Source organism: Hakea prostrata, chromosome 1 (assembly GCF_041222555.1).
Source record: "Hakea prostrata isolate BN-2017 chromosome 1, UWA_Hpros_2, whole genome shotgun sequence".
NCBI lineage: Eukaryota > Viridiplantae > Streptophyta > Magnoliopsida > Proteales > Proteaceae > Hakea > Hakea prostrata.
In genome coordinates this window covers 8,769,305-8,795,059 of record NC_142600.1, presented here as the reverse complement: position 1 = coordinate 8,795,059, position 25,755 = coordinate 8,769,305, and the positions used below count along the sequence as shown (strand labels likewise).

Sequence of the window (25,755 nt, the reverse complement as noted above, 5' to 3'; positions counted from 1 at the left end):
AGCTTTAGGTTTCTTGGGCTTTCAAGCCCCTAAGACCTGTGAAATTGGTTGTGCTTGGCAGTTTTTGGCTAAACCTGAAATAGTTGAGACAACTGCTTCAGTCAAATTGGAGAAAGGAATTTAGGGTCACAAACTGGGGCTTAACCATTCCTCCCCCCCCCCCCCCCCCCCTCTTTTTTCTACCAGTATAAACTTTCCAGCCAAATGGCATCTTTTTACCACAATTTACTAAATCAGATAAATAAATAAGTTAAAGCTTCAATTTGAATAAATGAATAAACAGCAACAAGTAACTCATATAAGACCAGATAGTTCAGGTAGTGGTTCAAACCGGTGATCAAATATAAATCCCTGATCGGATGTATCATCAGGATTGAGAAGCCAATTTGAATTCTTTGAGTCTACCTCTTTAAGCAGAATTGTATCATAATAGGAGCTCTCAAAAATGTCGGGTTCACTCAGCTTTGCAGGAAGTCGATCATCATTTTCTTCAGCCCAGTTTTCTAGAGATTGACATCCATTCCCTGTAATGGAAGTGTAACTTACAGGTTGCTCACTTTTTCTGCTTACTAAAGCCTTGGAGGCATGCCCATGTTGACTTTTTGGACCACTTGAGCGAATGTTATGACGGAACAGAGTGGTGCCTGCTACTGAACTTCGAATGCTCCCTCCACCATGTCGGATATCCTGCCCAGTGCAATGCATTTAGAAACTAAAAACTAGTATTAAAATAACCTCTAGTACTTAAGTTTTGATCACCTTCCTACCAACAAGACCTGCCAATGGAAATTTGACCTCACATAACCGGTACTCTGTGATCTAGGCCTACTCGTAAAACCAGTTCCTCTGTCAGTTGGTCAGATACCCCAACTTGTTTGCTTGTCAAGGGCTAGGTTTGTTATCAGGATACTGATCCTGATTTTACTTTGGCATCACCACAATGTGGATGATTTAATGTAACAATTTTATAGCCCATGGAAGAACCTTTTATCTGCTGGCCCAATAGGACCTAACTTTTCAAGTTTTTTAGAACATACCAAAGTTGGAACTATCTAAAATTTCAGCACACTCCCAACACAAAAGTTAAAATGGGTTGGTGTATGGATGCATGCAGAACCTCTTCAAATATACAATTTTCAGAAACAAATGATGGAAAGGGGCATACCATATTCCTAAGAGCCACATCAAGAGACTTCTTTGAGATTGTTCTTGCAAATCCAGTATCCTCGGTGTCTTTCATAGAATTTGCAGGTTTCAACATTGAAGGCCTTAAGACTGGTGGGGTCTCCAGTGATTCAGGTGCACCAGCGTGATGTCCATTGGCATGTAAGGAGATCCTTCCAGAGAGTTCTGGAAGCCTCCCCCCCATGAGAATAGGTAATGAATGCCTCCGTGGTATACTAGCAAGCCCTGATGCCTCTGAGTTTCCCTTGAGAGTGACTGCAATGCCTGGGCGAGTTCTACCAGCAGATACAGGTTGGTCTGGCATCTTTGTCCGCAGGTTCCTTGGCATTTCATGTGAGAAATCAGGAGGAATAATTGGTCTTGGTGAAGTGCCTGTATGAGGACCAGGAGAGCTTCCTCGAGATATTGCTGGATTCCTGCTATTCGGTGGGACCCATCGAACCGAAACAGAGTGAACTGCTGCTGAATCTGAAGCAGGAGTTTGGACTGAAGTTCGGCAAGTGGGAGTTGATGAGCGTGAATTTGACCGAGCTGATACAGAACAGAGTTTTCTAGGGCTTTGAGGTCTGGCACTAGTGGTTAATGGCCTTGGCTTTTGGGTAACTGGAGCTTTCTCTCCATAAGAAATGGTGGAAGCTGGCAGGGACTTTGCAGGAGTAGATGATTGTGACGGCACTGGACGTGCAGATGAAGTTAAACGTCTTGCTGTAGGACCTGATCGTCTAGTTGGAGTAGACGGAATAGATGATGAAACTGATGAACTGGTATTGACTATTGAGGAGGATCTGTTAGAGGTGAAGGAATACATGTTGTGGTGCACATCAGATGAGATGGGAGAGTGAGGGACTGAACTACTAATTGGTCTAGAGGCATAAGAACTCACTGAATGTGTTGCTGAAAGCTGCAAAAAAGTGAGAATGAATCATTAGAACTTCAAACGCATACAAAACTTCGAAAGACATGTCATTATTGGTTCTTAATGGCAACTAGTTAGAATCAGCAATAATTAGCTTGATTATATCATATTTACCGATAAGAACTGTGTCATAGCTGCCAACCAATGTAGCACATGACCACGTTTTTACATAGCATCAAGGTTTTAAGTATAAAAATGTTGCTCCAGCAGAGTCTGTAAAGTATACATCTTCAGAACGATAAAGGGCAAAACCGGTACTGAGGGCTTCTGCACAAGCAAACCCCCCCAGTCTGCTACCACTATAATGTGAAACTACCCAGATATTGACTATTCTCTCTTCCTTCTTTTCAAACATCACTTCTCACACCACCTTCGCAGCAAAAAAGACGGCAGAAAAATATGATATTTGAATTATTCATTCCTGTTTATTTTAGATCCTAAAAAAGAAGAAAATTGCATCCAAGTTCTACAATTGATTTTCTCTATTTTGCAAATATTTTTAAGAAAACAAACCTCATATCAAGGCGCTGATCACTATGGCTCTTCATACATATCCTGGACTAGTTTAACTACATTTCCTTCCAAAGTGTTTTCCATGTGGATTGAATACTGTAGCATTCATGTGTATTCAGGAAGGTCTCTTTAACAAATGACATACTGAGCTGATGCATTGTACCACTAACTCAAACTTCAGCCAGAACCAGTAGATATATAAGATCTGTTGAGTTAGCTTCCAATTGTGACAGAAATGAGGAAAGTCTTACAAAATAGATTAATCATGCATCTCAGGATTTCTTAGACAGTCAAATCTACAAGACCTCTCTTTTATAGTTTATTTGTGTGTGTACATCCAGAATAATGTAACTGATCAGACGCATAATATCAGACAAATGATCACATAGGCTTGACTTTTTGGTGCCCTTATTGTACGCTAGGAATTATGAAGCAGGACTTCTTGTCCAAAGGAAGTGCTTACTTCAATTTGTTTCATTCTGATAAAAAGAAGTATTGTAGTACCATACTCAGAAGATTATAATATCCAAAAAGCCTAACTCGGAACAAAATGAATTGAAAAGAACAAGGAAGCAAACATGTACCCTTAAAGCCTTGGTGGTGGAGACAGATTTTAGAGAAGAACCGCTTCGAGGAGCCAATAAAGTTGGTTGAGGGCTCTGAGGCTCACTTGCAATTAACGTAGAAACAAGGGGAGATCCCGGAGGAGTCAGAAGCCTATTCACACAAATTAAAACAATACATTCATTAGCTGCAAATAATAGATTGTTTTGATGACTTAGCAGTGAGCAAGGTTGCAAAGTTACAACAAAGATCTAATTTGGACCTCCCTGTCCCATCCCCATCCAATCATGTGATCTTTTAAGGATCTATCAGCTGAAAAAGAAATTTGAGGATTACAAGTCCCTGAAAGAATTAGGATAGATTTTTTAATGTCATCAAGAGTAGCAATTTTGAGGAAATTTGGCACACAGTCTACACCAGCAACATTTGAGATGCTTTTATATTCAGGAATCAAGAATAAAATAAAACAAACTAGGACAACAGAGAAATTATAGCAATCTATACAAGTTAGTTCAGTCGCAAATCATACAAACAGGTCTGGTGAAATGCTAGCTTATAATAATACAAAGGAATATTTCTAGGTTTCAATGAGAAACAAGCATAAATATATACCACAACAAATGAGATAAAATTTTAACTATTAGTAGTAAATTGTTGATGGTATACAACAACAAATGAGATGAAATTTTAACTATTAGTAGTAAATTATTGATAATTACCAGTCATAATCGTGCTTGCCTCCATCTACTGACGCCAGTAGATCATCCGTTCCATCACTAGCTGGTTTTTCCAATATAACTGAAACTTTCCACAACTTAAGAGACCCTAAAAGTATGGCACCAAAAACATATCAGCAGTCTAAACTTTTGGGAAACAAAAACAAGAAATCCTTTACAATTAACTAAACCTAATCCTTTGGTTCAACTTGTCTAGCAAATGAAATGCACCGGAGAACTAAAGAAAAAGAGCTGGAACTGAGAAGAAAACCAACTTTTGCATCTCTACAGACCAAAACTGACATGAATTTAATAAACTGAATGTATGAAATGAAATGATCGGTACCGTCGGATTCGTCGGTTGGTATCACAGATAGACTCCGGCGATTCCTGGAGAAAAGATCCAAATTCTCATCCGTGTCTCTTGTGATTTCAGAGGCACTCCTAAACCTCCGGTGCTGCATTCCGGCCATTTTACTCCTACCTCTGGCGAGGGACTCCTTCGAGTTCCGATTCATGGCGTCAAATCAACAACCGTAACCACAGAGCAAGCATGATAAAAGAAAATCAGTTCCAGAGAGTGAATGCAGTAGTTGCAAAGTGAAGAAAACGAAGTCGTTAATGTTACAAAACTTCCACTTCCACTTCGATTCCTCAACACAGAATCTGTCTCTTTCCCTCTTGGGGAAGGAGAACAGATCACATCCCCAATGCCAAATGGGATTGGCCCTGAACATTGAGAGTTGGAAACCTCGAAGCATTAAGAAAACAACACTTGAAAGCTGACTGCTAGCGATTTTCAGTTGAGCTGTTAAGATCGCTGCACACTTCCTCCGCATTTCCCTACCTTGTGTCCCAAAACGGTATTTTATTTCGTTTCATTTTTGGATCAATTCATGGAATGATTGAACTAGAGAATTTCAATCTTCCATGAATCAAAACATTTAATATTTGGAAATTATCAGCCCCACCCCACGGTTACCCCTATTATTAATGCTAACCTTAATTTATTTAATTTATCAATTAGAACTTTTATAAACCAAACAGTTAGTTTTTACTTATTTATTTTTAATATTATCCCAAGGATGTAAATAGATTTGATTCAGATCCGATAATAGTAATAACATATCTGCATTCTATTATTGGACGAATTCGGGTTTTCAAACCAATTTAGTCGGATTCAAATGATAATTATTTTCTTAAGTAGATCGTTCTAAATGGGCATGAATATAAATTGGTACAAGTTTTCTACTACTTGTTGACGTCTTTATCATTTTATTTGTTAAGCTATGTTTGAAATTTAACAATTTAACAATTTTTGTAGCTAATTTAATAGAAAATCTAGAAAGATAATGATATATCTCAAGTAAAAAAATTATAAAAATAAAAAAATAAATCCAAATAGTAAGTTAATCAGACAATTTAATCAGACGGAATCTGTAAGAAATGGATATACCATATCCGCATTCTATTAGTAATGATTCGAATACCGCTAAACAGATGAGATGCAAATGCGAATTCGGGAACGGATTTCGATTATCCATTTACACCCTTAAATTTATCTCCATATCTTACGTTTTTTATCAACACTATTCAAGAGAAATCAAATGTAAAAACTGAATCAGTATGTGAGGATTTTTGTTCAAATATTCAACTTGCTTGTATCAACCTTAAACCATGATTTTTTTACGAAAAGGGATGTTTTTGACATATTTTCATCTTATAGAGGATTTGATTGATAAAGTAAAATTTATGGGATGAGATTAATTTTAAGAAGTCCACTAAGAATTTCTCATTAATTTTTTGCAATTATAAGCTACCCAATAAAAAAGTGGTCTGGACCCCAATAGAAATAGGGCATGTTTGATGGGGCTGTGAATTAAAAGATGCTTTGCACTTTGGATAACCAAACTACCACCCAACAGCCACGATAAACAAAACATATACAAACTCTTGTTTATAGTAAATTCTTATCTGAATTAATCAATCAATCATATCTATATAATAAAAAATAATAACTACTAACAACATTAAATCAAAACGTTCCGAAATGAACCCTGCAACAAACTTGGAATGGACATTTTAGACTTTAGGCATGACGTGTTGACTGGACAAAGAATGGATTGATGAGTTTCAAACTCTTTTCTTACGAGAGAAAATGTTGTTGGGAGAAAAGGAGTGGTAAGAGACGATGAAGCAAAAGGGTGAAAGGGCCTCACTTGGGTTTCAAAAAGACAAAAATAGGGAAAAACAAACCTACTCCATATGAAATGGATTTTGTTATGATTTCACCAATTTTAGAAGTGGAGTTTGTTTCTATTTTATCTTGTTAATGCTTAGAAGTGAATTCTTTCTCATAAATATATGATATAAGGGTGTAAAAAAAGGCAGAATCCTCTGAATTGTCACAGTCTTTGCATCAATCTATCTATCAACTTTGTCATTAAACTAATTCTTTGATTGAAATCAATGATTTGCGCAAAGGGGGTAGCCAATTAGAGAACAAGAAAGACACATTACCACCCTTCCTTTAAATCTAAGCTACCTTAATGCGTATCTTAAAGTATCTTTACTTGATGGAATCATATTGATGAAGATAGGTAGGTATGTAACAGGTTGTTACATGGAAACAAGGGGAAGGTGAAGCCTCTTCTTTTAACTAAGGTCCTACCTGATCATTTCTCTGAGAAGTATAAAATGGCAATCGCGTCGTGTTTCTTACACATTTGAATGTATTATGTGCTTTAAAGATACCAGTTTTGACCCTTGGCCTCTAAAGTAGAAAAGATTTATACTTCCACCATTGAGGCAATTAGAGCCACCGGTGCCATATGATTCTAATTGGGCATTTTAAGCAAGATTTAAAGTATCAATATCGAATATCGTATCGGTCAAGTGATTTTAGTATTGAGTATTATACCGCTCTGATTAATGTATTTTAGTGTAATTCAATAGAGAGATCCATCAAGACCCATCATATCTCGATTGGATCAAATATGGATACGTATCAGCTAGTATCACATGGTATCGAGATACTTTAAACCTTAATTTAAAGTATACTAAGATTATCATAAGCTTTCATTGAAATGTGGCCACCTGAGATCAGCCGGTAGAGTGCATGTGGCTTTTAACATATATCTTGCTCACTCCCAACTACAACGTCTAACCGTTTTTCCTTTATTCACCCAAAAAAAACGGTTTTTTCTATCAATTTTTTTTATTATTCTTTTACAATTTGAAATTCATCCGGAGTTTACACATACCTCTACTACATCCTCAGAGGAACTTTCTAACTCCAAATGGTCTACCTATTCCAACAGGAGAATAAAGATAAACAAATATCTAGAGTTAAGAGGCTCAAGACTGAATCACAAAGATTAACTTCAGATCTTAAAATCTAATGCAACCGAATACCTAAAATCATTAAGCACTATTACAAAGAGAAAAATGATTCAGATTCGTCTTTGCAGTTTCCAGTTAAGATCAACAATCTATCTTACTCAAATATTCATACCCATTCGAAATATTCAGAATCTTGATTACAAATGGGAGGAAAACCAAACCCAAAAAGACTCTTGTTCCCAGAACAAATTATCCGATTATCTAGATGTATCAATCCAAGTAATCATCCTTCACCAATCCCCAGCCATTGATTTAACCTTTTTTTTAAGTAAAACCATCATTTAAATATATCCATCAATTAAAGTAATCAGAAGCACTTGAAACCATACTTGGAAGGAATGAACTTTGGGTAAAAGGGAGATGCGGAGGAAGCCGACACTATTGGTTGCTTGATTAATAGAGAACAAGCCAGAAAATAATTATACAAAGATGTCTTGATAGCAATAAAGAGCAGTTAATGAGTATTTTTGCGGCAGAAATGAAAAGAAGTCCAAAAGACGCAACGAAAGGATGTGTGACACAGTTGGCTCTTCATTTGTAGAACTCAAAATCAGTATCAGGCTTCTTCACATTGGCTCGGTATCCCTTCTCGAAGTCCTTGGGGAGGATAACATACCGGTTCTTACGCACAGCATGCATCCCTGCTTCTTGACAAATTGCTGCAATCTGGTGCCATCACCATGCAGGAAAATGGTTAGCAATCTTAAACCAATAACAAGACTAAATTAGCACATTCAACACATACTGAAGCAACACAACCTCAGCACTTTTTATAGACTTTGCACTACCTGCTAATTATGAAAATATCAGATGTGAGATTGTTACTTATGGGACACCCATGAAAGGTCTGTTAGCTGACATCAATTTCCCTTGACTGGAACTTTAACCAACCCATCTTTCAGTATGAAATATTTGAATCAGGGGCAAAATAGATTTCGAAGATAAAAACTTAGTTTCAGGACAGTTTCTTCTGATATTCTCATGATTCACAAAAATTCAAAGACTAAATAAATAAACCCCGGCAACTCAGCATTGCTCATTTCTTCCTTCCATCTTCTTATCGACCAGAAAACCATGGACCCTTAGAACGTGAACATTGAAACCTAAAATCTAAGAATGAACCCTTTCATGATCCTTCAATTTAGGCGCTACTGCCACTATCAATTAAACCAGAACTCAAGAACTGGAAATGCAACAATGAAATCACTGGTGAATGTAAAAATAAAGATCACTGGAGGGTGAGGAACAGCCATAGAGAGAGAGAGAGAGAGAGAGAGAGAACCATGACTTGCGGATAGGAGAGGTTTGCATGTAAAATCAATCCAATGCCCTTGTACACAAAATCAGCCAAGTCACAAGTAACCCAGTCAGCTTGATTATGAGTTGGAAAACTGAGGGCATTTCCTAACCAGGGGATATAGGTGGGTAAACCCCCATAACATTTCCCTATTACCTCACCCCTCCTCCAACTAAATGCACTGAACACCAAAAGATCAGTCTGCCTCTGTTTCGACACAGAATTGCAAAGATCTTGTCAGATCTCATAAGCCAGCGAGACAAAATAGCAGTTCAAGAGGGCCAGATTGGGTGCAAGAAAGGAAACCATAAACCATCAATACGTACACGGATACACCTAGTCTGTCTCCCAGTACAGTATCTAAACTCATAGATGCCTCTTTTCATTGTATGGCACTAGAAATTCAACAATACTTGTAGAGAATCAGAGACATGCTAAAAATAGAATAATTGCTGACTGGTGCATCAACTAACCTCAGCCGCACTAATTTTATCAGGTCGAGAAACGTAGTCTTCCAGGTCCACCTCATCACTTAAGTTCATCTTGGCAGTGCACACCTGTACAAGGACAAAATTGTTAACAAACCCCATCCCAAAACTAAAAACAATAAATTTTCGAGATAATGCTTCAAGTTGAATGGAGGCGATTGGAGAATTTAGGATCCACGTAGAAAACCCCAGTTCGTTGGGAAAAGGCTGAATTGTCTGTTTATGTTAATGCAGGTTGAAATAGATGTTAGAAGACTCCTAATGACTAAAACCAAAACTTACCTGAAAAACAAGCCTCTTTTGTCGTCTATCAGGTAAAGGGAATTCAATTTTCCGGTCAAGCCTACCAGGTCGAAGAAGCGCAGGATCTAGAGTATCAGCCCGGTTAGTTGCCATTATAACCTTCACATTAACTGTTTGATCAAAACCATCCATCTGCAATGGAATCCAAAAAAAAAATCTTAGTGTCAAAATCAAAATAAATATACAAATTTTGGTATCCCACTTAAATCTTTGACTTTTCCAAACAAGGAAAAAAGATTTCAAAAATAATTTCCAAATCAGAGTCCACCTAGTGACCAAATGATGCATGGGCTCATATTTTATCCTTTTCCTATCCAACAACATGGCCATGTAGCAGATAACTCCAAATTCCTTCTTTCCATAGGTTTAAAGGTGGAAAGCAACCCATTTTCTACTTATACTATCCAGATTTTATATCAACCCTCAATCCCCAACCCCAACCAAAAAAGGGGAAAAACAGAAGAAAGTGATTTATTCCAGCTTGCAAGGCACAAGACAATAACACAGCAGGCAGCATCTCCCTTGTCAGTATCCTATCCTCTGAATAAAAAGTGAGCCCATTAAACTAGTACCCACAACCACGAGGCCCAACACCTTTCAAGCTTACCTGATTTAGGAGTTCCATGAGGATTCTCTGAACCTCTCTGTCTGCTCCAGTTTGAGCATCAAACCGAGCTGTTGCAATAGCATCCACCTCATCAATAAATATAATTGCAGGAGCATTCTCTTTGGCAAGACGGAAAACATCACGAACCATCCTTGGGCCCTGTAATCAAGGGCAGCCACATCAAATCACTTTCCGTACGTTTCATTGAAAGATAGAGCACATAAATTAATCCAGGTTTTCAAACAGATGAAAAAGGCCAGCCAGCAGATTGGGAGCAAAAGGTCAGAAACTATATTACATGTTCATAGATTAAAATTTAGGCACTAAATATCATTTAAGGTAACACACAAATTTCCAACATAGTACTTTCTCACCAACTCAAGTTTACCCAAACTTTTTTTTTTCCTGTATGCATCTTCTACTTTCTAATAAGTACAGATGAAACCAAATCATTATGAATTAATCAGAATATTAATTTTGCTTTCTCGATGGTGTTACACATCGAAAAAATATTGACTGATCACCAATAGAAGGATGAAGCAGCATGTGGAACCAAACTACAATAAGAAATAGAGTGAGGGAAGAAAACAGTTGAGAAGCTCCAATACCAGTTTAAGAATTGTCTCATGCAAGTAATCAGAACATTTAACCAAAAAGGCAGCAAAAGCATCACCATAAAAAAAATTTATGAGAACTCAAGCCCTACCTCACCCAAATACTTCTGAACAAATTCAGAGCCCACCACTCTGATGAAGGCTGCTGTTGTATGGTTAGCGACAGCCTTGGCAAGCATTGTTTTACCCGTCCCAGGTGGACCATAAAGTAACACTCCTCGTGGAGGATCTATCCCAATTTGCTTGTACAGCTCATGATGCGTCAAAGGAAGCTCAACAGCCTCACGGATTTCCTGCTTTTGAATGTCACATCCACCAATATCCTGAACACAAAAAAAGGATATATGAGGATTTAGAAAAAGAAGGCCAATCTTGCAGCAAGAATACGCTTACTTTGTAAACCTCAAAAAATATCAAGTTGATATTTTGGTTGATCCATCTAATGAGAGTTGAGACTACCTCCTGAAAAGGTTAGGAAGCAACAGATGTCTTGTTGGCTGCCATTAACATTGTGGCCAAAATGATGTATGTCACTTCCAGCACAATACATGGAGGGTATGGTAGTGACAGGCTGGTGTATCCCAAGTCTAAAAATAGAATCTTGACCCTCCCATTAATCAAATTTCAATGAAGAATGATGCATGGAATCATAAGCGCATCCACAACTCATAAATCACAGCAATGCAACTAAACTCTACTGGTAAGTCAGCAATTTGATATGAATCCCTATTATCTAGAGTACGTTAGCATTGTGATGAAACTTGCAGATGGGGTGGGATTGGATGAGATGGGTGTTGTATCCCCTATAAGATAGACCATCCATATCTACCGTTACTTGCCGTATGACAACTTGTGAGCTCCTCAAACATCAAAGAAGTTTTTGAACATTATAATTCCCCCTCGTGACTAAGTTGCAGAGTTCAAACATATTACCATGTTAATCATTTGGAGATGATTGGTTATTTAGACTCGGATTATGGTCATGTTGCACTGTGAGATCCACTTCAGGATACACACTTTTCTAGCTGAAGGTACATTATCTTGGACAAGCGTGAAGCAATCAAAACTGTCCCCTCAAAAATGGAAGCAAAGGTCATAGAGTAGTACGAGCCAATCTCTCACACATCATGGTCATGTTAATGCAAGAAGAGTGCCAAATTAGGCAACTTTCCTTTGGAGTCAAGCTAGGGTCAATACATCAATTGGATGGGCTTTATTTCCTAGGGCATAAATTTTAATTGGAAAACTTATTGGTACCTAAGTTGAGTATGAAATAGGTTATTAATTATTCTAGTTTTGTCTTAGAGGTTATATGACCACTTCAAAGTCACATGGCTCATCAAAAGAATTAGTTGGGTCAATCTGAGTTAGATGTAAATAGGTTTTGTCATATTTTATTAGCTATTAGGATTATTATTCTGTTTTAGGTTAGTTTAAAGTTATCCTGTCAATCCTAGGTTGTCAAGAAGTTGATGGTCAGCTAAGAGTTAAGAAGTTTTATTTTTGAAAGGAATTGAGTTTCTAATAAGCTGAATAGCCCCTATGGATTCCCCCATCATCAAAGGGAGAAATAAATAGAACTGAGTATTAAATTAAAATATGAGTTTTTCCTTAGGCTGCTGCCTTCTCTTGGTGAGATTTTTGCCTGGAGTCGAGAACTCAAGGTGCCGGGTCTAGCGTTTGGAACACTAGACCCTTCTTTGTCTGTGGACACTCTTCTAAGAAGATCAACCAAACAAGTAGCTTGGGAAGCTTTCACTTGGTAAGGGATAAGACCTACCTTCTTCTTCTGTTGAGAACTCAAGATCTTGATCATAGCATTTGGAACGCTAGATCCTGCTTTGGCTGTGGGACTGTCTTCTTAGATCACCCATACAAGTAAAGCTTGGGAAGCCTGCAATTGGAAAGGGACAAGACCTGAGCAATCCACTTTTGCCTCTTATTTGCTGTTTGTACCTATCATGTTCGAATATCTAGTTTCAGAGTCATACTTACTATTAAACACATCCAATCATCTATCAAATCAGCAAAGGAATCTCCTCAAACCCCATAAATCCCCTCCTCTCCAATAAACTCCTAAGCCTCTGTTACATCTTTAAAGTCCATGCCTAACTAATACTTGCAACTAAAGCTTATTTAATTTCTGTGCATCCACCTTTGGAAGACATCAACCCCATAGTATGGTGGTACCCCCTCATCTATTTTTTTATTTCATTCAATTCCCTCCATTAAAACACCATTAATCTGCAGATCCTAATTCTTCTCCAACAACCCTACATTTTAGGAGTTCCAATCCAGTCACCCAGACCAATCAAGACCTGGACTGACTCACCCTTCCAGCACCTTTAACATTCCCTTAAAGTAACAGCCCATCTAAGACCACTGAAACCCTAAAACTAGTCCCTCCCTTTTGCCTAACCAAGAGTCTAACAGTGTGGGCTCTGATTTGAAATCTTGGCCAAAAAAAACCCTCAATTGAGTTCAGGCTCCTAATGTTCTATCATCACAGACCTTCAGGTTATTCCATCCATAGAAATTTTGTAAAGAGATTATGTGATAAAATAGTGGCATTAAGTTCCTCCAACAAATTTGGGTAGACAATTTGATGTTTTGTTGCAACATAAGCTATTTAGAATCATCATGTTTCAATAGAAAACGTTTGCACTGAGGGGATTGATGAGTCACTGAATGAGTAAAAGACTCCCACCTAAATGTATCTGTGGAGAATGTAGGGAACATGCTCATGTAAATCCTTGTAATTGATGTTTATCTGAGAAGTTACATCATTGATTGTGATTGAGTGCAATTCGAGTTTTGAAATAACAGATGCCCACGAAGAATCAAAGGTAATAACAAATTTTACCAACCGAGTGCAATTCAAGTTTTGAAATATTAGATGTCCACTAAGAATCAAAGGTAACAACAAATTTTACCTAAGAATCAAAGGTAACAACAAATTTCACCCTCAATTGACCATGGGATTTTGATTCTCTATGCATTCAAACAAGCCACACTAAGGATTGTGTGATGAGAGCTCATTGTAGTACACGAACGGAGTGGACTACATATGGGACATGAACCACCTTGATTCATGAGTTGAAAAGTCTCCGTTTTGAATATTAACGACTAGGCATGTTTTAACATTGATCAAGGGTATCATGTTAATTGACATTGCTCAATTCCCACATCAGCACAAAGATAGATATTCCACAGGCTAGGGTAAATCCAATTAGTACCCTTGGATTAGAATATTACATGTGTTGACTCTATAACTCATTTGGAGAGTCCCTCCCAAGAAAGGTTCCAAACTCGGTTACCATGATCATGTGCAGTTACCTACTTACCTAGAGAACAAAATGAGGTGAAGGGGTTCTAACCGTGGATATACACACACATAATATCCACCTACTGCGTCCATTGTGATGGACTCCCAATGAGTAGATAACATTCTTTCTTTAAGTGATAGGGTTTGCTGGAGAACAGCAGTTAACACCAGAGAAGGAAAACAAGCTGGATAAGTTATTCAATCGGGAGTTAGTTCATCTCCATTGTAATTCTAGTTTAGCAATGATAGCAATGAAATCACATGCCAGCGCCGCTCACCCAAGGCTACTCATTCTAGTGAAGGATACTCCAGGGTACTCATTCTAGCGAAGGATACTGCCATGACACCCGTCCCAACAAAAATTAAGTGATACTCTTTTGTGCTTAGTGCCAAGTGCCAACCTTCCCGCACCCACCAACAAATTAAGAAAAAAGGGGGATATTATAAAGATTTGAAAGTTAGCTTTCTGAAATTCGAACAAGAACTGCCGTAAGAACTCTAAACACAACTAGGTAGTGCAAATCCAAATTTATTAGTCCAGAAAAGTACAGGCAGATAATCAAATAGGAAAGGAAAAATATAGCAGATTCTGCAGTGGTTGTAAAATCGTCCTTTAAACTCAATACAGTATATATAACATAAACCCTAATTTTCAAAAAAAAATCCTAAGAAGGTGAATTCAAGGAAACCAAACTAATTCAAATTGAACAAAAAAAAGTAGAAAACACAATAAGGAAAATGCTTATGTCAAGCAAACAGTCCAGCGAACCACAAAGATGAACTAACCCTATCAGTGAAAATTGCACAAAAGCGATCTCTAAAGAAAACCGTGGAGGAATTTACCGAAAGAAAAAGAGAAACCTCCAATAATTAAAAACCCTAATTTTGAGGGAAACAAAGCTTACATTATAGGTAACATCGGGCTTCTCAGACTGGCTCAACAACGAGATGCTGGAGTCAGCTTCAGGTGGTAATACGTCGACAAGGGCGTTGGAGTGGCGATGCAAAGCCACTGATGCTGAAGGCTTCAACAGCTCCCGATTAATGGTGCTGAGTATTCTAACATAGTAATTCGAGCCAGTTGTTGACCCAACAATGCCATTGTTCTGATCTACCATCTCCATAAACTGACCGATAACGAGAGGAACCGACTGGATCCTCTTCACCTCTTCTTGAGCACGAAGAAGCTCACGCTTCAAGTTCTTTTGCTCATCCTTCACGTATTCCTCCTGAATATCGATGAACTCGAGCTGGCGTTGCAAAGATTTGAGGCGCCCGTACAAATCATCATCATCGGAAAACGATAACTGGTCGGAAACTCCGTATAGATCAGATTTTGAAGAAGGGAAAGATGGTGGTGGTTCCAACGACGATTTAGGGTCGACAACCATGGCCGATGCAGCCATTTTTTCCAGATCAAGGAAAACAACGCGTGAGACTCCTATGTTCGATATTTATTGGCAGCGGCAAGAGGACTCTCGGTTGCTTGCGTCTAAAGAAAAACGTCGGTTCAGTAAAAGTTGGCCGGTCCAATTCTAGACCAGGGTTGGAGAAGACATCATTGATTTATAACCGGGTCAGAACTGGCCCGGTTTCGTTTCCCCCCGGTCCTTCCCCACGGCGCAAAGCTTCTGTTTTTTTTTTTTTTTTTTTTCTTTTTTTGACAATTTTCAATACCACTGATTGAGTTATCTTCTTTTGGTGTCTAAGGTTCATTTGCGCTCACCTTGTAAGGTTCATCTGCGCTCACCTTGATTACATCCTTAGGGAAAGAATTGTCGAATCGAACCCATGACCTCTCCACTGAGAATTATGAATCTTACCATTTGAGTTATCAAATTTATTAGTTAAACCATGTTACTAATACCATTAATCTCAGTTAATTTTATTTATTCATTTCCAATAATATCCTAAGTTCAACAACATAATCCATGAACAACATTTCTAAAACTTTGCAAGGATTTATAATTGGGAGAGGAATAAGTCATATACAGTAGAGGAAGGTGAAGAAACAAGTTGAGCAAAGTGTTTTTTGTTCAAGATTATTCTTGGATTTTTGAAAAGTTTAACTTGGTTACATTAACACTTAATTGTGATTTCTTAACAATAGGACGTGTCATTGATATATTTTCATCTTATAGGAAGTCTAATTGATGAATTTGAGGTGACAATTCAGAGAGTGGTGCTGAAAATTGCCTTCTTCTCTTTTTTAGTGATTTTTGTACTGCCTACATTAAGTTGAGCAAAAACTCTTGTGTTGCACTTAAGTGGCAAAAATTATATATTACCTACACTGGTCATTTTGAAAATTTACCAAATTCAGTTAACTTTTAAATTGTAATGATTATTTTGTCCATAGGGTGAATGAAAATATAATGTTTTTATTATTTTACAAAAAAAAACTCATATAAATTTCTTAAATTTACAAAAAAAAGTCATTGGGTTTACCGATTCACCTGAGCATTTGAGCTTTGATTTGTTCCTCCAAGCCCTATGTAAAATCGAGCCTATCAAACGCATCCACCACTACTATCACTAACCCAAACGCCTCTCTGATCATCTTCAAGATCAACACATATCACATATTAAAACAAACGGATTGAAAAAATAACAAATAAAGTAAGAAATTTATACGAATACGTCCATCAACCTGAACAGTGGAAGTCTGGTGACTTATTTGGTTTTGGGCTGACATGAAGCCCCTCAAAACCCAAACCCCTATCTAGGTTCTGTCTCCCCTCTTTACAAACATGGCTAGGGTTTTCACGAAACCCTCCAAATTACGAGTTCGAGATCAAGCAGAAAGGCACTCATTTGGTACGTTTTCATTTCAAACTCTATTTTGTTTCTTCATTTCGGTTCTCAAATGTAAGGGCCACGACCGGGAGGGCCAAAAGCATTGCTTTCAAGATCTTGGACCTTTTTCAAGAACCCAATCTCCAATATTTGCAAGAGAAGAGATTGCGTTGTGCTCGAAAGGGTCTATTGCACGCACAGACACAATGAGAGAGGGATTTTTCAGCGACAATGGTGGGTATTTTCCAGCAGTACTAAGCGGTATTTTGCTCCATTGACATTCAAAATTTGAATGACTTAAAATGTTAAATGCTCAAAATCTAATAGTAGATAACTTATCATCTTTCAAAAAGACTAGTGTAAACAGCATATAGTTTTTGCCACTAAAGTTGGCACTATAAATTTTTGAGTAATTTTCATATAGACACCCTGAAGGTTTGGTCTCTGTCATTTTTAGTCCGAAGAAATTAAAACTTTTCATATACCTCACCTATTTATAGAAAAAATCAATTTAAGGACAAATTATCGTTTTTATGACCAATTTGTCTTCTTTTTTTTTTGAGCAAATTTCATTTGGATCTCCTGAGGTTTAGTTTATGTCATTTTTAGTCCAAAAAATATGAGACTTTGCATTTGCCTTCTATGTATTATAGAAAATGTCAATTTAAGAACAAATTATTATTTTTATAACCAATTTGTCCTTATTTTTTTTAAATTTATATTTTTTACATATACATCCTACCTGCCATTAAACTCGTGACTTCCCTTTTAGTACAAAAATAAGGTTTAAACTAAGGGATACTTGAGTGATTTTAACATATAAAGGTATTTTGGTCATATTTTAAAATTTATTTAAAATTTATGATTTTTCTATAATTTTTGGACTAAGAGGGAGTCACGAGTTTAATGCAACATTGTATACAAGGGAGGCAAATGCAAAATCTCAGTTTTTTTGAACTAAAAATGACATAAACTAAATCTTAGGAGTCCAAATGAAAGTTGTCAAAAAAAAGAATAAGGAAAAATTAGCCATAGAAACGATAATTTGTCATTAAATTGATTTTTTTATAACACGAGGAAAGGCATATGCAAAGTCTTCAATTTTTTTGGACAAAAAATAATATATACTCAAACCTCAGGGGTCCATATGAAAATTACCCTAAATTTTTTTTTTGGCCATTTTCCTATGTTGTAGGAGAAACCAAAAATTGTAGTTATAGAGAAAAATGAAAACAAAATTTCCATTTTCTTCTGGGAAAAGGGCAAAATTACAATTTGACCTCCTTACAAAATGAAAATAAATTTTTTGTCTAATGTCCAAAATTTCTATTTTATTTTTATTTAATCATAGTTTTGTAGTTGGTATAATTCCACGTCCCGGATTGAATTTGTGCACTACTGTCAGTACTGTGCATAGCAAAGATTTTTTTCTGTCCTTAACTGCTTTAAATTGCAAGAAAACTACACATGCCGCTAATGTTGTTCTCTTATTCGTAAGAATAAGAATTATCAAGAAATCTTCAATTTAAGTTTCGAAAATTTTCAAAATTCAAATGCACAGATCCTCAATCTCAACTTTTGTTAGTTTGTAACGGTTTTTTCAAAACTCAAAACCAACCTTAGCTACTTGGATATGAACTCACATGATACGTACAAAATCTGGTTTTTCAAAATTCAGAAACCAATCTTAGCTGCTTGGATTTGAACTCACTGAAGAGTTAAGACACTGAGCTTTTGGTTGACTAATATTGTAACAAAATTAAATGATACATACAAAATCCTTCCATCTAGTCATCCAATAAGAGAAGTTGTACTCAATAGTATGCTGTTCTTCACATCACGGGATTAAATTTTTTTCTCTCTTTCTTAGGTAGAGTTATGAGACCAAGTTTATCTTGAGTGTGTGCATTAATTGCATAACACAAAAGTCAATTTCGAACATTAATTGCACAATACTAAAATCAAGCTTGAATATCTGTCACATACAGCATCATTGTTCACAACACAGTGTTGCGCATTAATTACATAACATTAAAGTCAAGTTGTCATATCTGTTATACCTGTCTCTTCACTTTATTCCCTTGAAGATAGAATTTCTAAACTCCTTTTCACACCAACCTAACAATTTTTTTCACATAAAAATGTTGCTTACAGACAAATAACAAAAACAACAAGCCATAACCAGATGGTAATATCAGACACAGAAGCTCTGACCATTTTCAACTCGAGTCCGAGTCTCAAGATTCAACACCAAGATGACACAGTCAACGAAAGAAATTACCCAACAAACTGTACAGAAGTTCAAACCAATAACCATAATCCTCTACTAACTATTCCTGGCACTCTAATAGAAGTGGGTATATATAGTAGATAAAGACAGCAATTCCATCATTAATAAGTTTATGAAACGGAAAACCTTCTTCTCCTGGGCTTTGTTACATCAATTCCATGATCAATATTTGTTGTGTCCTTCGACCCATGCCGGAAAGGATTTAACTTCCCAAGTTTCTTCGACACTGATGAGAAAAAGGAATGTTTCTTGGATCCTCCTTTGGCAGATGAGCTTCCATCATTCTTTTGCATATCTGAAACGTACAACTTCATCTTCATTAGCTCCAACTTTAATGCTTCATTCTCTTTGAGAAGGGATACATCGGCTTGTAATTGGTTCCTGGTTGTCAATGCATCTTCCACGCGATTATCTACTGCACCACTTCTCAGTTTTAGCTGATCATAGTAGAGAGCATGGAGTACGGTCTGGACTGGTAAGCGCTTGTTCTGGGAGGCATGAACACGAGCTTCGTAGGATAGCTTCAGAGGATCCATCACACTACAGACCTTCTCCCTCTCGATCTCGTCTAATGTTGGGTGTGCCTGAAACACAAATTCCAATATGAAAATGGATTTGGAACCTGTTTTAAGCCAAAATGAGACGATGGAATATATTGAATCAAAGTCCTTTACTTGAAGAATTTTACCAAAAGCTCTCTTAGCTTCAAAACTGAAAGAATATATTGAATAAAGTTCTTTAATTAACTTATCACATACTAGACTGACCCAATATAACATTCATATAAGGCCTGCAAATAACAGCACTAGCGAGAAGAGTCAAAATCCTCTCCACCCAAGCAGCCCTTCCTTCCATCCATTCAAGTTCATACATATACATACCGTGTTTAGCTGTTCATGTATTACAGACACGCCTGTGTTAAACTAATTAACTGTGAGTGTGACTGGATGGGGGACAGTCCACTTCGGTGGAGGAAATTTCAGTTCTCATGAGAAAGGATCAGAGTTTGGGGTTTCAGAAAAGAGCATGGTTGCAATGATTGATTAGTAAAAGATTCAATTGAACAAGACATACAGCAATGGTTAAGAAAACTCAGGATCTAGATTTGTCATTGGTGGAAAGGCTTATTTGGATCAGCGTCTTATTATGAACTTTTACAATTTTGATTGAATAAACCCTAAAATTAGAGAGTTTTCAGATACAATGATTGGAAGACCAATTCTGAGATGGTTTTAAGGGGCTGGTTTATACAGATTCGATTATAGTTTTGAAACTGTTTTGCATTAGAACTCTATTTTACAAATCGGGGACCGAATCAAAGAAGTGGCCGATTTAAATCGGTATTGGCTAGCTGTGGCCAATCCAGTCGATTCCCGCGATTTTTTTATTCTTTTCAACTAAATTATTTCAGATTCGGCGTCAACTGACCTTCAAGAAGATATCCACTGCTCGATAGAGATCGTCGTCAACCTTCCTTGCAGCCTTCGGCACCAGATTGGCGATTCCAGTAAACAGAGATATACTGAGTTCTCCATAGGTTGCAATCTCACCAAGATAAGCATCCACCGTCTTCGCAACTCTTTGAATGATCGGAGAACAGATTTCACTGAGATCACCTGCGTTGAAGACCGCCACGCTCTTCTCCTTCTCAACGAAACCGGAGATAATCCTGCGAACGCTCAGCAAATCAGACAAAGTTTCTCCATCGTAACTGAATGTCAAAACCAAAAGATCGTCTACAGTGACGTGCTCCATGACAGCAGAGATCCGTTCCTCCACCTCGTTCTTGCAACTGATCGAAGTGTTCAAGAATTTTGCTGATCGCAGCAAGCAACAGAGGAAGTTCACTGGGAACGCCGCTTTCTCCTGCGGAAGGAGAGCAACGATGGATTCTAAAAGATCACGTTGCCGGTTCCTGAGTTCTTGATCGTTTGGATCAGACGATGTGAAGTTGCCGGTATGGTTACGGACGAGATCCGGAAGAGATCTTTCGGTGTACGTCATCAAAGCAGACGCTAGGGTTTGGATTTTCGCGCCGCGAGATTTCATACCAGAAATTATTCTATGGAAAAAGCCGATCTCAAGGTTCGTTAGCTCTTCCGCCCACCAATTCGTCGGTGAACGACTTGGAAATATCGCCTCCTTACAGGCCTGCAAATCACGAAGTTTCATCTCTCACTTACTGTGACAGCGAAAACAGAGCATTTCTGCGTAGGAGATAAGACAGATTGTCTACTAATACTAACCTTGCTACTTGCAGCATCGACGCATCTTTGAACGATTTTGAGTTCTTGTGCAAAGGGAAGGAGAAGCTCACAAGACTTCAAGACTGCAACGGCGCCTGAGAAGGTGTTTAATGCCGCATTGGAGAGGAAATCCTCTGTTCGGCTAGCGAGATTATCCTCGCAGTATATTTCAGTCATTTCGAGATACTCGGCGGCACAGCGGAGGGCGGCAACGTTTTTAACGTTGATCTCGAAGTTCACACCGTAACAGAACTTGGCTGCTGTCTCGAAAATCTCTGGCCCTCCAGGGATGCCTGATAGATCGATCTTCGTCAGGTCAGCTTCGTTCGACTCCATTATTTTCTTTCTGATAAAACCGCTCCTAGCGACCAACATGAACTGCCATAATTCCATGAACTCGTCATAAATTAAGCTAAGCAGAAGACTTTAGAAGCAGAAATAGAGTAGAAATAGAAGATCTCTTACCTTGTGAAGAGAGAAATTCGCCTGATCCACCTCGATCATTATATCTGATGGAATTTCTTGAGAGAAAATCCTGAAACCGATTTTACAAACACAAAAATGAGAGCCAGAGATGAAAATTTGAAGCAGAAATTCTAATTCTGAGTAATTTACCAGTTGTCAGTTCTCTCCATGGCAATGGAGACCCTGTTATTGTTCTTCATGGGTGTAGTCATGAAACTGGTTCCGAAAATTTTGTAAAAAGATCGATTAGATCAACTTCGTCAGTTCCAGTTTCTACAGAAGATTGCTGTCAAACGAAAGCTAAAATGTCTCATGTAGCATGTAGATATAGTTGCAGCTTAAGCTGGAATTCGAAGATGAGTATCACATTTACTCTTCACGGATTTCAGAAAAAGTGGGACTAAATTCAACGTTAACATCGAGGATGGGACGTCAATTAAAGTGTGCGACAATTTCTCCTTTCTCAGTTCTTGTTGGATGTTACTTCCACCACTCATACCTTGTGGCTGGGAGGATTACAGCCATCAAGAACTTCAAAATCTTTCTATCGAGAAAACACAAAAGGGAACTTTGTTTAGATTTTAGAAGGGGAAGAAAATAATAATGGAAATCTTGGCTGCCTTGGTACCACGTCATCATGCGGCCTTTTTATGACACATAAGCAGTCAACCAAGCGGTCTTTGAAAAAAGATAACATGGTGGGTTCCACAGTAATCATGAACCAATTCAATGCTCCAACACTGGACCTCCACGTCACATCTTTCATCCATTTTGGATTGCCAGTTGGCTATAGTTATGTTACAGATATCTGTTGCCTTTCCGGCTTATCTCCATGGCTGCAACTTGCAATATCAAAGATAGTGATAACTGTAATCTTTTATAGACTAGTAAGATTAAAAAGATCTTCGATTAGAATCTCCATCTAATGATTCTAATCACAGTTTTCCTTTCTTCCCATCCCTTCGCCCTATCAATTCATTGATTATTTTTGTTTGGTTCATAATCCTTAGTGTCAGTTTCAGTCTACAAAAGAGTGAGTTTGGTGGTTTAATTTAATTTAATTTTTCATGCTCCAATTTGGCAATAGCTCATGTCATAGATATCCAACTCAAGAAAATTCTATGAATGTGGATTGTGATTCTTTTACATGCCACTTGCAAGTTGGAGCAAAACTCTAGTGAAAACAATTAACAATTTTGAGAAGAGGAAGCAAAGGTAAACAATTACATGAGCAGAGAGAAAGAATACACTGCACAAGATCTCTAACAAGGGAGATGCTCTGAACAGTGTACATGAGTAAAGGTCAAGGCAGAAATCAAGATGGATAAAAAATCCATCACATGATAGTATGTAAAGCTGTAAGGTCATAGTGTCATACTGCTATCACATGAGTTCTCACGACATGTGTTGTATGTAGGACAAAAGGGTGTTGTCGCAGTATCCCCTTAATTTTTGCTTTCATGTTTGGTCCCCCTAGCAAGGTCCACAGCTCTCCAAACTTGTGGTTGTAGTCTTGTAAATGATCAATTGTTTTCATCATTCCATTCCCAAGTCTTGAATTTCTTCTTAACCTGGCTACTTCCAAGTTATGGCCCGCAACTTACACTTCATAAGGGTTATGTAAAACCAATAGAGTTCGAGTATGGATCAAGTCCTCTACCTACAAGGGTAGATGTATGTGCACTTCTTACACTTTTCCACTATACAACAGGGGTTGGGTCTGCCTCTGAGTGCTGATAATATGAATTAGACATGAGACACCATGGACCCCACTTTCTTTATATGTGAAGGAAATATGTGAGGAGAGCATAGACCTTTAGCCTGACTGATAGAGGATTCGAACTTATTAGGTTCAACCCACTTTTCCAACAATACCTTGCGCACCAAAGATACTAAATAAACAAAGTTTTCATCCACCACTGAAGGAGGTTCCTGTAGCACCATTCAACTCCATCATGCAAGTGTCACTAAAGTCCTCTCTATAGCAAACCTAGTTTTCCCTCTTTATGAGTATATACTTCTCATTTTTATTATTTTTTCTCTCACTTATGGCAACATGAAGCCCATGTAACAGCGTTGATTTTGTCACTAAATTATCATATTAGGTTTCCTCTTTTAAGACTCTCCAAAGTCCAAACTGTGGGAACTAGGGAAACCTCACCCTCTAATTTTTCTACAAATTAATAAATGTTGATCATTACGTGCAGCAAGGCTAGGCTTTGAAGGACATAAGTTCGATGACAACCGGTCATTACATTTGAAAGAATGTTTGGTGTTTCTTCAAAATTAATTGGTACTTGCCATATGATTCATATGATTCAACTGTCACCTAGATCAACAATAACTTTGAACCTGCCAAAGGTGGTATGTTAAAGCGGTTATGGAGGTCTTCCCTATGGAGGTGCATCCAGTTCAAACACTCACTTTGCACCTTTTTTTACCATAACCCATTTCATAAGCAAGAGATATGTCCAGACTACTTACCGTTCTATCCACTACTCCTGGTTTGGGTTGATTTGCCTTAAATGCATTAATATAGAGCCCCCCATGAATCCTAACTTGGTGGCGTAAGCATGTAGTGAATGAAAAAAACTTTAAACCGTATCGGAGGATACGTACAACCCAGTGTCATAAGCGAGATATGTCGCAGACTACGCATAGTCTTTCTATTGTGCCTCAGAGTCATTCGAATCTGGAGAAAAAATGAGAATAAAAAGAGTGTGGCTGCTGGGATTCGAGCCCAGGTCTCCACGGCCACAACGTGGAATTCTTACCACTAAACTACAGCCACATGATATGCAAACCTACTTAAAATTTTTATACTCCCTAGATGCAAAAATCAGCAATATCTAGTAGTTACTGAAGAGTTCTAAAACCCATTATGATTTTACTATATTTTTAAAATATTCTTCCAAGAGACGCATAATTTTTTGAAGTCAATATCACAGCTAGAAAACCAATTCATCTTGCTACAATTAATTTTATGTAAAACCATCCATAAATCATTAAATCTCAAAATCTTTTAATACTCTTACCCAAAAAATTAAATTTAAAAAATCTTTTAATGCAAGCTAATGGCTAGGCTACCCTTTGTCGTATTTTTGTTTGTGTTTCACTAGGAATCAGCGCTACGAAAGTTTGGCACATTTCACTAGTATTTGCCCAATTGAAAGTCAATATTTCAAGGCAGCTTTCACGGTTTCACATCTCTCTTTATGCAATCATCATTTCTCAACTATAGTGACGATTGTCCTCAAATGTCATACAGGTATCCAAGAAGAACGAGAGGCTAAAGAAGAGAGGAGACAAAGTATTAGGCTCCTTCCCTTGAGCTCTCTCTGTCTCTGTCGAAAGTTGCAGCGGCAACATCCATCATCGAGGTGAAGGATGGGGCATTTGCCTGCTACGATGAGGGTAACAAAGCATTGATACGAATATTTGAATGAAAACGAGAGATATCTACGAGGTTCGGGCAATTTTCACTTGTATTTTGCTAGTTCACCTGAATAATGTAGGAAAATAGGTGATTTTTGGCCAATATTGTTTTTGCCAGCTTTTTCATTTTGTCACCCATCAAAGCAGGCAAATTTTGCCAAATTTAGGGCAAAATTCGCTGAAGTGTTTTACCATGGCTAAGATCTAGTTCTTATGATTCTAGTTGTGTTAAGAAATTGTATTAAGATGAAGATGAGTCCGCAATGTAATCTCCATATTTTCAAATCCAGTAGGGTTTGTTCATGAAATCTATTCTGATGTAGTACATGTAGGATAAAAGATTATACTATCCTTATGCCCCTCAACCACATAATTAGCAAATACATCTGAACATTAACAAAGTGGACCAGAGTTCAGTCTCCTTTATAAATGTACTGTGGTTGGTGGAGGGTGTGAAGGCAATGCTACTTTTTACTACCCTCAACCCTCATAAGTAGAGAATCCCAATTCTATCACCCTCACTAGCTCCTTCAATCATTGACCTTGTCCGGCCATGTTTTTCAAAAGAAAAAATAATAATATTATTATTATTA

At 37.6% G+C, this 25,755-nt stretch overlaps 3 protein-coding genes and 1 non-coding gene across 4 annotated transcripts; all 4 read right to left on the bottom strand.

Moving 5' to 3' along the window:
- Window positions 1-184: 184 nt before the first annotated feature.
- LOC149027218 (uncharacterized) lies at window positions 185-4,729 on the bottom strand. Its single transcript, XM_089160474.1, has 5 exons — window positions 4,241-4,729; window positions 3,898-4,003; window positions 3,199-3,331; window positions 1,166-2,086; window positions 185-687 (listed from the first exon to the last, which is right to left on the bottom strand). Exons 1-5 carry the CDS (start codon window positions 4,410-4,412, stop codon window positions 295-297), a joined length of 1,725 nt encoding a protein of 574 aa, XP_089016600.1. The 5' UTR covers window positions 4,413-4,729; the 3' UTR covers window positions 185-294.
- A 2,744-nt stretch (window positions 4,730-7,473) lies between these two features.
- RPT3 (regulatory particle triple-A ATPase 3) lies at window positions 7,474-15,397 on the bottom strand. The gene is made up of 6 exons (XM_089160463.1): window positions 14,836-15,397; window positions 10,698-10,928; window positions 9,992-10,150; window positions 9,364-9,516; window positions 9,067-9,150; window positions 7,474-7,962 (listed from the first exon to the last, which is right to left on the bottom strand). Exons 1-6 carry the CDS (start codon window positions 15,334-15,336, stop codon window positions 7,828-7,830), a joined length of 1,263 nt encoding a protein of 420 aa, XP_089016589.1. The 5' UTR covers window positions 15,337-15,397; the 3' UTR covers window positions 7,474-7,827.
- A 3,385-nt stretch (window positions 15,398-18,782) lies between these two features.
- Window positions 18,783-22,346, bottom strand: RPT2 (Phototropic-responsive NPH3 family protein). Its single transcript, XM_089160454.1, has 5 exons — window positions 21,878-22,346; window positions 21,728-21,797; window positions 21,263-21,640; window positions 20,445-21,167; window positions 18,783-19,600 (listed from the first exon to the last, which is right to left on the bottom strand). Exons 1-5 carry the CDS (start codon window positions 21,937-21,939, stop codon window positions 19,127-19,129), a joined length of 1,707 nt encoding a protein of 568 aa, XP_089016580.1. The 5' UTR covers window positions 21,940-22,346; the 3' UTR covers window positions 18,783-19,126.
- Window positions 22,347-24,446: 2,100 nt separating this feature from the next.
- TRNAH-GUG (transfer RNA histidin (anticodon GUG)) lies at window positions 24,447-24,518 on the bottom strand. The gene has a single exon. It is a non-coding gene; the product is annotated as a tRNA-His (tRNA).
- Window positions 24,519-25,755: the final 1,237 nt, after the last annotated feature.

What these genes read in the sequence shown, in the direction of transcription:
- LOC149027218 (XM_089160474.1), bottom strand. Translation starts at nt 4,412, where the DNA reads ATGAATCGGAACTCGAAGGAGTCCCTCGCCAGAGGTAGGAGTAAAATG. An exon ending in ACCAACCGACGAATCCGACG is followed by an intron (nt 4,004 to 4,240) that starts GTACCGATCATT and finishes CCATACTTTTAG; the next exon opens with GGTCTCTTAAGTTGTGGAAA. An exon ending in GGCAAGCACGATTATGACTG is followed by an intron (nt 3,332 to 3,897) that starts GTAATTATCAAT and finishes TTGTGTGAATAG; the next exon opens with GCTTCTGACTCCTCCGGGAT.
- RPT3 (XM_089160463.1), bottom strand. Translation starts at nt 15,336, where the DNA reads ATGGCTGCATCGGCCATGGTTGTCGACCCTAAATCGTCGTTGGAACCA. An exon ending in AGCCCGATGTTACCTATAAT is followed by an intron (nt 10,929 to 14,835) that starts GTAAGCTTTGTT and finishes TTTTGTGTTCAG; the next exon opens with GATATTGGTGGATGTGACAT. An exon ending in AAAAGAGGCTTGTTTTTCAG is followed by an intron (nt 9,151 to 9,363) that starts GTAAGTTTTGGT and finishes GTCCTTGTACAG; the next exon opens with GTGTGCACTGCCAAGATGAA.
- RPT2 (XM_089160454.1), bottom strand. Translation starts at nt 21,939, where the DNA reads ATGACTACACCCATGAAGAACAATAACAGGGTCTCCATTGCCATGGAG. An exon ending in ATGGAGAGAACTGACAACTG is followed by an intron (nt 21,798 to 21,877) that starts GTAAATTACTCA and finishes AATCGGTTTCAG; the next exon opens with GATTTTCTCTCAAGAAATTC. An exon ending in CGAATTTCTCTCTTCACAAG is followed by an intron (nt 21,641 to 21,727) that starts GTAAGAGATCTT and finishes GAATTATGGCAG; the next exon opens with TTCATGTTGGTCGCTAGGAG.